Source organism: Rhamphochromis longiceps, linkage group LG3 (genome assembly GCF_057381845.1).
Source record: "Rhamphochromis longiceps isolate RC_006_pf linkage group LG3, R_longiceps_female_GT1.1, whole genome shotgun sequence".
Classification (NCBI taxonomy): Eukaryota; Metazoa; Chordata; class Actinopteri; order Cichliformes; family Cichlidae; genus Rhamphochromis; species Rhamphochromis longiceps.
The window spans coordinates 37,746,190-37,762,636 of record NC_140559.1 but is presented as its reverse complement, the minus strand read 5'-3'; the positions used below and the strand labels follow the sequence as shown (position 1 = coordinate 37,762,636).

At 43.4% G+C, this 16,447-nt stretch overlaps 1 protein-coding gene across 1 annotated transcript; it reads right to left on the bottom strand.

The window, feature by feature from the left end:
* Nucleotides 1-865: 865 nt before the first annotated feature.
* Nucleotides 866-15,800, bottom strand: supt16h (SPT16 homolog, facilitates chromatin remodeling subunit). Its single transcript, XM_085396321.1, has 24 exons — nt 15,411-15,800; nt 14,316-14,408; nt 13,574-13,744; nt 12,036-12,188; nt 11,799-11,945; nt 11,349-11,500; nt 10,495-10,667; nt 9,821-9,911; nt 9,672-9,745; nt 9,477-9,589; nt 9,202-9,267; nt 7,897-7,995; nt 7,383-7,498; nt 5,857-6,010; nt 5,591-5,718; nt 5,181-5,443; nt 4,948-5,066; nt 3,510-3,748; nt 3,344-3,419; nt 3,047-3,216; nt 2,811-2,940; nt 2,516-2,642; nt 2,288-2,362; nt 866-1,625 (listed from the first exon to the last, which is right to left on the bottom strand). Exons 1-24 carry the CDS (start codon nt 15,474-15,476, stop codon nt 1,528-1,530), a joined length of 3,093 nt encoding a protein of 1,030 aa, XP_085252447.1. The 5' UTR covers nt 15,477-15,800; the 3' UTR covers nt 866-1,527.
* Nucleotides 15,801-16,447: the final 647 nt, after the last annotated feature.

The following is a 16,447-nucleotide window of genomic DNA, read 5'->3' as shown; positions in this document are numbered from 1 at the left end:
AGAAAACCCATGTATCATTTTTGTACCTCTTCACAATCATGTGCTACTTTGTGTTGGTCTATCACAGAAAATCTCAACAAACATTTAAGTTTGTGCCTGTGACAAAATGTGTAAAAGCTCAAGGGGTATAAATACTTTTAAGGCACGTACAAAGATTCAGTAGCAGGAGAGCCACTTCCACTACCTATTTTATAAAAACACACTGTGCCTCATGCAGAGATATGCAAAGTGTTTAGCCAACAGTTCATTAAGAATCACTAAAGAATTTTTTTCCAAAAAAAAAAAAAAAAAAAAAATCACTATTTTGTCTATCAAACTGTTCTTTGGTATTTTTCACATAAAACAACATGAAATGGGAACAAATCACATATTTACATCAGGCTGCTAGTAACTAAATGACTAAAGATACAATTTTTAAAAAATGGTTCTCTGTGAAGTCGTCTCTCACGTAGGAAACACTTGTTCACCCTTTGAGTTAGGCTAGTTGTGGTGTTTGACTCACAAGTCAGCGTTTTCTTAAGTGGCTTAAGAAACATGTTTCTCTGAAAACGGTCGGGTACAAGGACTGGAGTGAAAATGAGTTTATAAAAGCAGCCTATGTCCCTCCAGAAGCCTGGAGAACTAATGCTCAAGAGCACTGCTCTTAGCCCACGACTGAAAAGAGGCAGTGGTCTACGACACCGGCAGTAAGTACACAACGACTAATCTGCAAAACTGAAAGTGTGTGAAAGAGAGAAGAGTGAAAACAAACTACAGTTCCTTTTAATTTTATTACAAAAACAAAAACAGGATTTTCAGAATTAACAGTACAACATATCTACTCAGACTGACCAAAAAAAAAAAAAAAAAAAAAAAAAAAAAAAGGAGGGGACAGAGAGGAGGATAAGTGCGAGGGTGAAGTGTGTCTGTGTCCAAATCCATTTATAAATCCCACTTTTAAAAAAAAGATAAAATAATTAGAAAACGTGCATCTGCCCCCTCCCATCCCTAAAAAATAAAGGACATTTTCCCCCATCTTATTACCACAATTTAACAAACATTGACAAAAATAAGAGGGAAAAAAAAAATTGGACACGGTGGGGAAGATGAGAGGAAAAAAAATCAGATTTCTCAGTTTATATAAAACACTTGGCAGAGGAGATGTCAAATCTTTATTTATTATCCATTAGTTAAGAAACTCAGCTTTCTTTAACAGAAAATAAACAATGCTTGCAATAAAAACCCATTTAACCACACTCGCACGCACTCGCAGACACACACACACACACACAGAGACAATAAACCCTGATGGATGGATGAACGAAGGTGGGAAAACGAAGGTAATGAATGAAGTGTGGCTGCTGGTTCTGCAACATGACACTTCACCGACAACAACTAAAAAATAAAAAATAAACAAAGGGGGCGGTGTCTACGTCTATGTACACGGTGTGTGTCTGAGCGCAGGTGTGTGTCTGTGTGAAGTGTAGGGAGCCGGCCGTGGTGGGAGGGAGGGTCAGGTTTGGCAGTATGAATGGATGTTTGGGACGTTTAGTGCCGTCGCTTCTTCTTGCTCGGCGGGGCTGATGGCCGCACCTTCCTCTTCCTGTTGGAGGTGTCCTCGTCCTCATAGTGGCTCTCTCTGTCAGCTGCAGGGGAGGAAACAAACCACCATGAAAAAGCCCTGTGCTGTGATCAACCCTCGTGGCTGATACTGCAGATTCCTCCACCACATCCCAACATGTGCGTTCAGAGATGCTCGTCTGCATAACGTCTGCAGCCTTCAAGCAGTCTGTGATCAACAAGGCAGTTTCTCTCAGAGAACTGCCGCTCACTGGATATTTTCTCTTTTATTTATTTTTTTATATAATTCTCTGTAAACTCCAGAGATATTTACGTGGGAAACAACAAACACTTTTAAACACATTTTAATCACTTTTCTTCCTCATTCTGATGCTCAGTCTGAATTTCGGCAGGTAGTGTTCACGCCTGATTGCATCGAGTTGCTGCCATGCGATTAACAGAAATATTTAAGTAGCCAATGGCCAACTAAAAAGGTGTGACTATTGAAGTGAGTTAACAGCCATATTTAAATCTGTGATTCCTGAAGAGACCGTTTGTATTTAGTCACATGACAGTTAGGTGCTGCAGATGTGAAGTTTGCTTTTAGATGAGTACTGTGGGGTTTGTGTGCATTTGGTGCCCTCTAGTGGCTGATGCCAGGTTTATTTTGAGTATGTGGACACTGACAGCGAGCCCTGAACGCTCTTCAAGTGCAAGTTTTGAAAAACCAGAGTCTACAAATACAAACCTTTCCTGGCTTCTTCCTCCAGTTCATCCCAGTCTTTCCCGCTCTCCTCCTCACTGCCCAGTGACGCGCTGTAATCTGTATCACACACCCAAAAAAAGAAAATCTGGTTCATCAGTGTGTACAAGTGTGAGTTCAAGGCAAAGAGCTGTTTGGGTACAAATCATTTTCTCAAGCTTTTATTGATCTTTTCATTCATCAGAGGTTCAAACTGGCCCATGGAAATCATACCAGAGTCCTCCGTCTCTGAGCTGTAATCCTCATCACTGTCTTCCTCTTCCTCTTCTTCTTCATCTGCAGATGGGTTGAACGTCTCATCCTCCATTTCTGACTCTGAATCTTCCTCGGCGCCGCTTCCCTGAGGCAAAACATGGCACGCAGAGAGGCATGTAATCACAAAACTAGCCGCTATTTTATTCTCAGCACTGTGTTACGACGTGAAAGGAGTTCTTGAAAGGAAAAACTGGGAACATGGACCATTTTAAAACTGTAAATGTCTGCTTAGGTTATGAAACCATGAACTCACCTCGCTCTCTGGATCCAAGAAAGACCAGCCCCCCTGCTCGAAGAACCCCTCTGGGTCGTCAACGATGGTCTTCATGATCTTGGTCCAGTTCAGAGACTGGACGCCCTCTGTGTACTTGATGTCACAAGAGCTAAAAAGGAGAAAACGGAGAAGAGAAAAAAGTATTAATAATTCATCTGAGATATTTTTTTAGATGCATTAAAAATTAAGTCACTGATTAAATCGACTGGCCTTACTTGAGCCACTCTTTGATAGGGTCAAGGGAGTTCACGGGCACAGCGTTGATCATGGTGACCTTCTTGTTGTAGTCCTTGTAAACGATGACCACGTCAAAGTTCTTCAGGTGGAACTGCACGCGCTCAAAGTGAACCAGCTCCACCTCGTCTAGAGTAACTACAAACGGCGGCTGCAGACGGAGGAGACAGATTTTTAACAGACTGAACTGCCGGCAGGTCACTGCACATATTTCAGCTTTCTTCTTCACAGATTAAACCTTTGAACCGTCTGCAGCTCAGTGCCAGCTGCTCACTCACCCATTCAGTAACATTGACAAGAGAACTGGACGTGGGTTGTAGCAGGCAGGTACTCCTGTAGGGGGCGCCCTGGAACCTGTAAACAAAAGAAGCATGGGCCACGAGCTCACAGGGGTGTCCACATTGTCCTCGCACGTTTGCGTTCCCGACGGCCTCGTTTACTCACCCCAGGTCTCTGAAGGGCACCTCGAACTCCAACTCCTCTTTAGTCAACGTCTCCACCTTCTCGATGAAGTTCTTAAAGGCCGACTTGAGCTTGTGCCTCATCTCCCGCTCCATCTGCTCGGCGTACAGGTCGTCTCGGTCGTGCATGTGTTGGTGTTTGCCCAAGTCTGTGGTGATCTCGCCCACCTCTGTGTAGAACTGGACGTCCGTGTGGCGTCTCTTACCAAACATGATGGCGTTCTGGAGAGAAACGCAACAGTTTTTAGACCATTTTCAGAATATTTAAAGGGAATCGCTAAAATACAATGAGAGAGACGATGAGTGGGGGGGTCAGCGACCGGTGTCTAGGCCTGTGCGACTGTGCCTAATACAATAAAAGATCAATTAAGCGCAATCTCAAAAATGGCAGACTTTTACAAGCCTCTTTTTTATTGCAATGTGTTAAGTCTCTGCAAAGTACTGCAACTTAAGAAAATATCAGCAAATAAAAGTAAATAAATAAATAATGCTGCAAAAGCTCACAAAACACACATTTCTATGTTGAAGAACCATGTGTGTTTCAATCGCATTAGTCATAAATGACTGTAGATGCATGTTTGCCCTCAGTAGTTCACCACAGCTGTTCCATCTTTTTATTGTATCCATCTAAATCACTTCCGTTCTCTTTTGTTTGGAATTTTTTGGGGAGCTTTGCCAACATTTTGTTTTCAGTTTTTGTTGTGCTCTGCATGTTTTTTGCAGTGTGTTTACCCTCTTAGGGCCACCATAGTTACTGCAGGTCTCAAAAAGTTAAACTCCTTCATAAGAGGTGAAATTAACATCAGCAACACTCCCACAGGGCTCAAATCTGGGACTCTCCACCATTTGACCCTAAACTGAAGAAGCTTCTCTGATGAGAGCTGAAATGTCTTCAAGCAACTTAAGTTCAGACGCTTTTCTTTCCAAGCTCCTTAGATCAACAACTAACCTGACACTGTAAACCATTTTATTTTTCATCACAGCTCAACTCTAAGCTCTGATGATATTACATCACTGAGCGTTTGGGTTTGTAATATTGATTTTACACAAATATACTTATATATACACAATGTTAAAATAAATTAAGGGAGCACATGACCATCACAGTGTGGAACAAAGTCTGTGAAAGTTCAGTCTGTCGAGTGAGGAAGCAGAGAGCGCTGTCAATACACTTCAGTTGCTTTGGTGCAAATCAAACTGACAGGAGAGGAAAACAGACCTCCTAGCATAGTTGTTGCTACAGTCTCGTGCTGCCATCAGTGATAAGGACACAAACAAACACTAACGAAAACTCAGTCAGCAGGTCTGAGCAGAGAGCTCTGTGGACACCTGCTGCCCCTGTGATGATCGAGCGTTGCCCTAACCACAGATGAAAGTGAAGTCTCCAGATATTTTAAGGGTGTATTTTTGAATAAGCATACCTTGAGGTGGAAGTGCAGTACGATGATCATCTCACCGTCACACGGCTGGAAGATGGCGTGTTTGATGTTGTTGTAAAGAATGTCCACTTTGTCACCTCGGACCGACGTGAAACGGAAACCTGCACAGGGGAAGGAGGGGAGGGGGAGAGAGAGAGATTCCCAGTTTTAACGACAACATTTTTGAGATTTGGGCATCCTCGTTTCCCAGCATTCCCACTGACTTCTGTCCTCACCATTAGTATGAGCCTCCAGCGAGCCCTGCATCCTCTTCTGTGCGATGTTGGGTCTGATGTAGAGGTCTTTGAGTTTGGGGTTGCTGCGGTTGAGGTTGATGACCAGCGAGTCTTGCTTGACGATGCCCTCCTTCTCCTTCTCTTCGGCCTCTCGTGTTTTGTAGCGCTTCTGCACCTCCTTGATGATGCGGAAGGCGTTCTGCAGGTTGGTGGAGGGCACCGATGTGTCGCCGGGAGCCTTCAGGTTGGACGCCCGGTACGTGCTGAGAGGCGAGCGAGGGAAAGAAAAGGATTATTGGAACATCTGCTCCTTCAAACACTGCAGCACAACAAACACACACAGTGACTTGGCCAATGTGTGAGCAGAGAAATCTACACACATGCTGATAGAAAGAGCTGGACAGACTCACATTTCTTTGACGAATGTGGCTTCAGGGTTGGGGAAGATGTTTCCCTCCTGTCGGCCCAGTGAGCTGCCAGGGACGTAGAAGTTGATCCTCAGGTAGGTGTAGTCTCCTTCTACAGACATACTGATGTTCTAAAAAGGCACAAACGCAAGAAAAATGTCTGTAATTAAAACCAAAAAGGTAACACAGACTCTTGGTGTACCTAAGTGCAACTGGTTTGGATGTAGTTGTGGTAGACCCCCCCCATAGAAGGCATAAGCTAAGAGTACCTTGATGGTGGCGATGTGAAATGGTGTGGCGATGCCAAAGACAGGCATGACGACAGTCTCATACTTCTTGTCGATGAAGATCTTCATGTCCCGGATGTCCTTTTCTCTGGGCATCTGAGACACGTTCTTATAGGAGACGTTAGATTTCCTGGCCCTGAGAGGAAGCAGAGTGGAGTCGCTTAATCAGGAGAAACTTAATTAAAAGTCAGAATTTACAGTTCTGCTGCCAACTTCTCTGTCCTGGGTTTATTTATTTAAAAAAAAAAAAGAAAAAGAACACAAATCTAGGCACTTAAAGTTTCTTGTGTGGCGTGCAAAAAACAAATATAGCTAAACACCCCACACATCTTTTCGCTCACACTCAGCTGATGCCGACATCGATCAAAGCAGCAATGAGACAGCCTGTCGCGCATCACTTCAGAGCAGTTCATAACACGTCCTGCACAAAAGCGGACCGGCATGTTGTAAAAGGCACAACTTTTATTTTGATGGCAAAAGGGTCCCACTTCCTGCTTGTTTTGCACTTTAGTTTCACTGAAGCTTGAAGAGTAACAAATCAGACTGCAGGCTTTTGTGACTTTGCTCTTATTCACACGATCCAATTCAGACACCAAAAAGGTCCACAGGTTATTAGTGTCACACAGGACCAAAGTCTTTTACTACTGCCCCTGCTGGCCTTTAAACACTTTTCCCTAAAGGTTTCCACTTTTCAGCTCAAAACTCCAGCTTTTACTTCATCTGAAGGCAGGAGCCTTCAGCTCAAACTTAAGGAGGTCCAGTTAGAAAAGTAAAATTAAGACGGGTTCAACACTATTTATTATTAATTATCACAATGACCTCGAGGGTCTGCCGATATATATTTATTCCCATATATTTCCCATATATTTATTAGTTTCAGGTTGGCCATTCTTGTATTTTGCTCGTTTGTGTTGTTGTGTTTTGCACATCTCTGTTGCTTGTGGGGCTCGCACACAAGAATTTCACTCGCATGTGCTGTGCCAGTGTGCCTGCACATGTGATGTGACAATAAAAGTGATTTGATTTGATAATAAAATATTTATCATTTCAAGTTAAATAAAGTTTACATTAAAAAATAAATTTACGTCATTTGAAAAAAAAAAAAAAAAAAAAAAAGGTCTAGTTTGAGTTTCTTTCACGCGTAAACCATCTCAGCTTCACAACTTCTTCCGCCCGTTTCCTCGATTTATCGCGCCTCCTCGCAGAGTTTTCTGTTTTCGCAAATGCTCTGAATAAACGATTTGATTGGTTGAGCAGCATCGGGTGGGATGAGTTACAATGTAAGTGATTGGTCTGTGCATTTCCTCTGTACAGACCAGACCAGTCTGGGTCCAGATCTGGACTGTGCTACACCTACTGGTGACCTACAACCTACAGCAAGCATTTGCGTGGTTGAGCACTACATTGACCCACTCTAGTTTAACCGGAGTGGATCTCTTTAACACATTCATGCCGTTTCTTCACCTGATAGCTTCAGTTCATTATGGATGGTGAGAGTACCGACTCACTTCTGGATCTGCTGCTCTCCTTTCTGCTCCGTCAGACGGCGCTTCGCTTCTTCATTCAAGTGATTGGCCAACTCCTTCTGGTGAGCCCGCCTCTTCTCCTCCGCCGTCATCTCGTTCTAAGTTTGACAAAAGACACAACTAAGTGACCACACGGAGACACCAGGACCACGTTTTGTTTTAAAAACTATTTTTAAAAAAATAAGGTGGAAAAACACAACACACATGCAGAGAACAGATGTGTTAAAGCTTTGGATGGACAACAAACAGAAACAAACACAAAAGTGTCACTCAAATAAAAATAACAACTTCATTCCCATCAGCAAAGGTATTTTTGAGACTAAACCAGTTCAGCTGATGAGATTTTAGGAAAAAACAATGAATACTTACCTTCCCAAGTAGCTGATAGAGTACAAAGACATTCACACTCTTAGTTATCAAAACTCCGTCAAGGCGGCAAAAATCACAAAAAAAACCCACCAGTCACACACTGAGCGACGCACGCGCCCGCACTTACCCTGGTTCTGTCAGCGAGCAGAGCGGCGCTGCGCGCGCCTTTCCCCAGCAGCTCCTCTGCGTCGTCGACCTCTTCCTCCTCATCCTCTTCGTCATCATTCTAAAAGAAGCGAAAACAACGTTCACTTCCTGCTCTCCGTCTTATTTAAATCAGATTCACAAGAAATCCACCACACTAACACTTAAAACGTAGATGGTGAAAGAAAAGGTGAAGCACCACAGAAAGCATCTGTAACCATGTAAATGTCAAACATATCTATGAAAAGTCAAGAGCTGCATCTCAGGTGCTGCTGCTGAGTATGCACAATATACAAACTATGAATATGAAAGGATAAAACCCTAACATCTGGATGGCACATCAGCATTTCCCCACTTCACTCTGCTAAACTGCCCAGGTGTATTTTGTCCTTGTTTTAGCATTTTTCACACACTTTTGAACCCCTCCCTCTTATTTTGAAAGTCCAGTTGCTGCTCCTTCCCACGTTCCCTGCAACAAAGAAATCCTCTGCAAGCCTCACGGTCTCCTTTAACAACAACCTGCAGCATGTATATGTTGCTCTACCACGAAGCTCTCAAAGGGGCAACAAACTGCATTTCCAGAACTGGAGTCCACACACAACAACAAACTGACCAGAGTGAAAGCTCAGCACTGACAAATTAAATATCACATATGCTGTTTATAAACTGAAAGCAGGGCTGTACTACAGGCATCACCAACCCAATCACACACGTACAGTGCTTTTAAAGTGCACCGGGAGTGTCCAAACACTTTCCAAAAGTACCGTATTTATTAATGGGGAAGAAAAACCCCACTTCGTTTTCAGTAACACAAGAACTGTCATGATGGCAATCACTTGTTTTCAAGCCTAAACACAATAAATCTACTTTTTCGCTCAAATGTGGAGAATAAAATAATAACGACAAAGCGGTCAGCAATACGTGAAACTTCAGTGAAGCTGCTGAACATCAGCGTCTCAGGCTCATGTTAAATGTGAGTTACTATTTTGTGTATTGTAAGTCTTATTCTTATTTTGGTTGCAACATGGATCAGATGGTGCTGCCACCATGAGGTGAACAGAGAAATTACACTTTATTAAAATCTGTGGTGGCAAGCCATAAATATATGGCTTAATAAATAATACACAGGCAGGAGTACCATTCAGTCAACCACCAGAGCCACAGCAACCCTAAGAGGTGTGGCCCAAACACCTCTGTCCATATAATACGTGATTATAAATGTATAAGGACGTAAATACTCCTCTTCAGCTCCTGACTCTTATAGAAAGCGGACACAGTGACCACGCACCTTTAGGAAGATTCCCACGTTTTTGATCTTTTTCTTCACCGGTGTGAGGACTGTGGCGGCCTCCTCCTGTGATACACACACACACCAGGACATCAAAAAGACTGACCGTCATGCTTCAGCATCAGCATGAAGACAGCAACTTAACCAGATGCACACGTATGTGTTTAACAGTGTGTACAGACCAGTCATTACTGTTTTTTTAAATTAACATTTATATTTTTGTTGCTTGTCTGACAAAGTCATTTGCTGGGATCTACTCCAACAGGGCTGCTTACCTCATTGATCTGTATAGTGTCACCAAGAAACAAGGCGTACTTCTTCTGCTCTTCTTTCTTCGCATCTTTATTCACCAAGTCAGAAAAACCCAAGCTGACGCTGAGCACTATCCCTGAAGGACACAACGTCTCCTTTAAGAAACTTTCACTAATGCATAAAACCACCTGTGTGCTTAACACAGTCGACAGTCTCACCTCTTTTTAGTCTGTACTGATTTTTGGCGTTCAAAACCAGCGACCCTTCTCTGAACTCGATCCCCATCGCAAAACTACAACAAGGAAACAGACATAAGTGTTCTGAATTTGAGGACGTCCGAGAGAAGAAAGCCCCTGTGGGTACTTACCCGAGGTTTTTGGTCAGCTTCTGCGCGAGCTCCGGCTTCTCTTTCTTCACGTACTCCATGACTGCATTGTATGCGTCACAGATTTTGACTCCTGTGGAGGACATGCAGGAGGTTTACACACAGACAGCACTGACACACTTCCCTCCTGCAGCCTAAAACTCATTAACAAGTTACAGTTCAGGTTCAGTGAAAATGTAAAATATGTGATACTGATTTTCATAATGCAAGACAGCCTGATTTTTTTTTTTTTTTTTTTTTTTTTAAACAAAAGCACAGCTCCCCCCAAAGAGCCAGCGCTAAACCGATGTCTGACCTTTGACCTTGAAGCATTGCATACGCATTTCTCTGACCTTTGGCGCTGTCAATGAAGGTTAATAAATACCCTCATCCAGTGTTAGCAACTTGAGCTGTTATATGCAAAACTTGAACATCTTAGACTGTGAGCACTAGACTGCTAACAAACAAATCGACCAATGGAACAGATCACATCCCTCCAAGAAGCAGCAATGAGCATTTTTTAAAGATGCTACTCAGGTGACCTGAGTTTTTGCATTTGCACAAAGACTTTATTCCCAGTGCTTCAAACTACGAAGCCCTGCACTGCGCAAAGATTACAGAACAGAGCACAAACCAGCTCGCTCCCAGTTATTCCACTGCCATTCTCCTAAACTCACCGTGCTTGAGCTCCTTGAGCAGCTCCTCTTCCACCTGCAGCAGGAAGTTGTAGTTGTCCTGCATCTCCTGAGAGGGGTCCACCATGAGTGTGCGCACCAGGTTGGAGCAGTACGACTTGTAGCGGATCCCCATGGCACACGTGATGGCACCAAAGTGCATGTGGTTCTTATCACTGCGCAGAGAGGGAACGATAGAGGGTCATTGATAACTGGTCTCTGCTCCTCATCTTGTCCTGTTGACTGAATCTATAATCTGTGAGCTGTACTTAGGCAGCATTTAATAAATCCTAGTGTTTTCCTACCCGATTTAAAACAAACAAAATGTTCAAGAGCAGCTCAGTATTTTAGGGAATATGCTGCTTTGTTTCTGAGTTTAGAGAGGATTAGCACAACTCATCTATCTGGGTGCTAAACAGGTGTGTCGCCAGGTATGTTAGCTCTGCACTGAGATCCACCTGAAAGCATCTCTGAAGCTCATTAACACTCGAATACTTTAATTCACATCAAAGATTAAACCGTAAAAAACATTAAGCTGTGGCTAAAGACTCATAAATCTACTCATCTAATGCTGCACTACATGTTTCCCATAAAATGTAAACTTTTTTTTTTATATTAAAGGCTGCTGGATCCTGATTTTGGATTTCTTTAAGTTTTTACTCCTTGAAAATCAACTAGGACCAACCCTGAAGCTCTTGTGAACGTGAATCTTAAAGAGCTTTGTTTAAAAAATTAATTTTAAAAAACAAAACAATAAATTAATACATTTCCAGCACTACCAAAACCAATTTATTTAATTGTGACAAAACCAGCTGCAAATGCCTCCTGGCTTTAAGTGAGACTGGACCTGCACACACCTGACCACGCTGAACTTGAGACTGTAGTTCCCACCGCTCTGGATGATGGGAGGATAACACATTTCCACGGTGGACGGATCCGCACCGCCCAGGTACTTCTTTTCCTCGATGGCCTTCTCCACCGACTCCGCCAGCTTGCTGTGACGCACTTTCTGTTGGAGAGGATCAAAAGATACAAATAAAGACGTGTGGCGGCTGCTCCAGTATTAGTTACACTTTCAGGGACAGAGTCTCCAAAACTAATCTGAGAGTGTTTGTGCGTTATTACAAACTGTGCTACACTGGACCTTCATAATCTACAGATATACTGATGACCGAAAAGTGATGCAAACACTATGATATGACATGGATAAATTGTGTCTTAAGCTGTTCTAAGCACTGAGAGCAGACAGCAACACACAGCTTGAAAACACAAAATGACACCAAGTCCAGCTGCTCCTCCCCCCTCACCTCATCAGCATCAACAATCTCCATCACGCGCTCCTTGAAAAACTTTGAGTAAACCTCGCTGGTAATGGCTGCCGCTTTCTTCATCAGGGCCAGCTCTCCGTCTTCCTTCACCGCCATCGTGTAGGCGACCACAGCACTGATGTCCACCTGCAGACAGAAGCAGAGTACATCTGATCACGACTGAAACGGGAGCGTAACATTCGCAGAGCTGGCCGATGTGTTGGGATTGCGCCTCACCTTCTCCAGTCCCTCAGCAGAGAGCGTGTCATTCCAGCTCTTCATGTACTCTCCTGGGAATTTGTCTTTGCTGAACACACCCACCGTCTTGCCCTCTTTGCTACCTCTGATCGCCTCGATCATCTTGTCAAAGTTGGCCTTGTTGCTCTCGTTCTGAAAGACAAGTAATACACTAATAAAAGGATGAAAGGAAAAAGAAAATCATTTTTAGCACACTCCGCCTTCCCCTCCTCCAAGGCTGTTCGATTTATAACCTTTTAAATCCCACACAAGGCATGTGTTGACCACCGACGAGGTAGAACACAGGCGCTAATGTTCCTGTTTAACGTTCAGCACATTCACAGAAACTTTGATTCCTGCCAATCCCAACACAGTGCTCTCTGCAAGAAACCTGCCTCTCCCGTCTCCACCCGAGTGCAAAACCATCACATCTGAGTCATCCTTCTCTCCACACGACCATCTCCTCTGTGCCGGCTACATCTGGTGTGGTCTCTCGTCTCCAGCTACAGCCTGACAATTAACCAGTCCTTTCGTGGAAGTGGCAGCCACGTGCATGAGAAGGATGCAGTTTTTGAAGTATGACTACTCCACCCTCTACAACCCTTGCTTTTCTCTGCAGGAGGCCCTCCTGAGCAGTTCGAGCATGCAGGGGGTGTCCAAAGAGGAAGAAGGACGTCAGATAACAGCGTCAACCCAAGATGTTGACGTGACAGTTTGTGCAAAACCTCACTGGACTGCACCTCTTTAGAGCAGTCACAGTGTAGTCAAAGTGCAGAAAAAGGTAGAAGAGGAAAAAGTGCTATATGAAAAAGGCTTGTGCTAAAAAGCTCAAAATAGAAAACTGATACAAGACCAGTCCATCTGCAGGATCACGACCGCTGCTTGAGTCCTGCTCTGCTCCTCTCATGGAGTCTTTTATCACCTATGAGTACGACTCTGTTACAAAATAAACTGCCTTGAAATTACTGCTGTTGTAAATTAAAGCAAGTAATAATAACAACGCACATGCAATGAAACTAGATTTGAAGACGAAGTCAGCAGATACATACGTGGCTAAAAATCTTCACACCCTCCAAACTGAACCAGCTATTAGTTATTATCAATCTCTGGCTCTCTTCTTCCTTTCACCACCAAATATTCATGGCAGAGCGCTGCCCCTCCCTTTGCCTGGTTCTGCCAGAAGTTCTTCCTGTTACAAGGAAGTTTTGCCTTCCCACTGTCGCCAAATGCTTGTCATGCAATTGTTGGGGTTTTCTCTGTAGTACTGCAGGAGCTTTACCTTACAATAAAAACCACTTTGAGATGACAGATGAGAAACAAAACTGCATTGGATTGAACAACATGTGACTTATAAAGAAAAAAAAAAGTCTGAAGAACTCAAACCACAAAAGAGGAAGCTTTCGATTTTTCTCAAGCACTCAATAACAAATCAGATTCCTCTTTTTGGATAAACCTAGCCATTAACAAAAAAAAAACCACATCACACTCTCTCACCAACTTCCATGTGTGTGTATATGAGGCGACTTCACGTGCGTTACCTTTTCTCTGGTGAGCAGGGTAATGGGCGGGACACCATTGGCATTCTCGTTGCCTTTAGTTATAGCCACCTGCTTGAGGAAATCCACCTTTTTCTTGCTGGCGAGGAAGATGATTTTGGTGTCACAGAACACCATGATGGTGTCGGTCAACTCGTAGCCAAACAGCCACGTCTGAGAAAGAGAAAAAAAAAAAGGGGGGGGGGGGGGGGGGGGGGGGGGGAATCCCAGTACAAATTTAAACATGGACTCACTGGAGAAGCTTGAAGGCTGTTTTTTTTTTTTTTTTTTTTTGGGGGGGGGGGGGGGGGGATTGGGGAGGAGGGAGTAAATTCCTGCATTTGGTGGCATTTTACTGTTTTGGAGCTAAATAATAATTTTCTACTTGAATAACCCTCAAGGACAGCTGGTTGTAGATGCATATTGCATTTGCTTTTCTGGAGGCACAGGATGCAACAGCTCTGTAAAATGTTTATCTAAGATATAACAGATACAACGTGCTTGAGGACTTTAGGGAACTACAAAAGAGATTTAAGCCACACCCAAGGTCAATTTTGTTAAATTAAGTTTCAAATACTCAATGGCAGCTGAGATTCTTGCAAAAAACAAAAAATAAAAATAACAACTCATTAAAGTCATTTGAATAGCTCAAACTGACTGCAGTCACTCTGCAACAACCATTTCCCTTCCTAAATGCACAGAGAGAAAGGTGTTGCCTTCCTTTCACGTGCTGCTCCACACTTACCTGTATGGCTGTGGATTTGGCATACACAATTTCCTCATCAACCCCCACAGACACCACGATAGCGTCGACTTTGCCAAACTCATCTTCTCCCTTCTGCAAAACACAAACATACACACAGTTTGATGTCACGCATGAGATGATAAAGAGCATATAATGAGGTCCACAGTGAGGTGCTCCTACTCCATCTGGACTTGTTCTTTGGGGAAGTAGTGGCACAACCACACAACTCAAAGCTAATCCAGTTTATCATTCAGGATATCCGGCGATATTATATTAAGTCCCATTAAAGGTGCTTTAGAGGCTTTAAATGGCAGTTCCAATGCACATGAAACAGTTAAGCAGCCTGAGAGCGTGACATGGGGTCAAATATGAGCTGAAAAGTCAGCAACAAGAGCCAGCAGCTCTTAAAATGTACTTCAACCTATGAAAAGAGTGTACTTAAGATTAAAATAATTCACGCAGGAATCTTTAAACAAAGGTGAGAGCGGTAATAAAGAAAGCAGCTCTGGACGTCTTGCACATGTCACCAGGATGCTGGCGTTACTTTCATGCTAACTAGCCAGCTAATGTTAGCATGCAGCCAAGTGCGAAGTGGCAGTAAATGTAAACAAGTGGTGCAGTTAGCCACCTGTCAGGCACATCTATGTGCCTGACGACCGTCACAGCACGGCTTCATCTCAGTTTAAGTGTTAAATCAGAAGTGGCTGGTTTATTACACAGTTAGCCGCTCGGCTAATAAGTTAGCTTGGAGTAAAGTTAACATGCTAGCACGCTAGTTAGCGTGGTGAATGGGGCGATTTTGGTGCGCTAACCAGAGGCAACCAGCCTGCCAGTAGAGACAAGAACAAAACAAAATAAGGGTGGTGCAAAGGTTGGATTCGTGTGTGAAATAAAAAGGAATAAAGGAGCTCAGGTGGCGACCAGTGTTCGCCCTGGTATTGAGCGAGAGACACATCACCGCTCATCCTAACAACAGTGCGCTCGCTCGGGCAAGAAAAACGCGGCTAACTTGTCGCCAGCAGCTGCACTTTTCTCCACTAAAGCACACCGAGCGGACACACGCCTCACATCAACTCCCCCTTTACTATATTTTACCTTCCAGTTACTGTATAGTCTCTTGATCCGGCGGTAGTATGCGTCCTTATCCAGGTTTACCGCCATTGTGAGCGCTCCGTTTCAAACTCCAGCTCCCGGCTTCGCTTCGCAGCAGGCCGGATGAGGATGATGAGCAGTGTCAACTAACAACAACGCACTTTCTTTCCACGCCTGCTGGGCTCCAAATACCACCACGAGATGCTGCTGCTTCCCTTATAATTATACAATAGCGGCCCTCTGAGCTGAGGAGACATGTAAAAACACAGCGCACGCTAACCTTACAGCCCGCTTTCACCTGCTTTAAAACTCGCAAAATTATTAAAATTGTATTTTTTCCCACCTCCTACTCGACACACACGACCACGTACACACCAATCTGTTATAATTAAGTCCACAGCACCCCCCTCCCCTCCAGTCTTTTTTTCCTCCCTCCCCCCTCTGAGACTTCACACATCAGATTTTATAAAACCGTAAAACATAACATAACGCTTCATTATATTTTCACACCAACCGAAACATAATAGAAAAAACAATCGCGTTATTTCACCTCGATTAAATTTTTACTTTCTTATTTTTTATTTATTTTATTTTATTTTAGTATTATTTTTTGTGGCGCATTTCACACATTATCTGCACAACAGCACCCCCTGTCTAGTGTTGACCACGCTGCATTGCCCGCCACCGCGGTTTTCCCGCCACCGTCATCAAACGACTCATTTGACGTAATTCTCGCGATACCAGCAGTGGTTACGTATGGCCCGTGATGCTCTCCCAGTTTAATTGTTTTTCTCTGCAGGGTGATGTTTTATATGACATTCTTTGTCGGGTTTTCATTGACTAAAATTAACGCAGATTTTTATTTAATTTATTAGTTTTATATGTTTGTGTGTTTGTGTGCATACATTAATCGTGGGCATGAATATCATGGTACTTTTGGGACATTTTATTATTCGGTAGAACTGTTCTTCTTCCAGGGTGGCATATTGTACAGCATGATTTAATTACCTTCAAAAGAAGAATTGGGTACACAAGTCTGA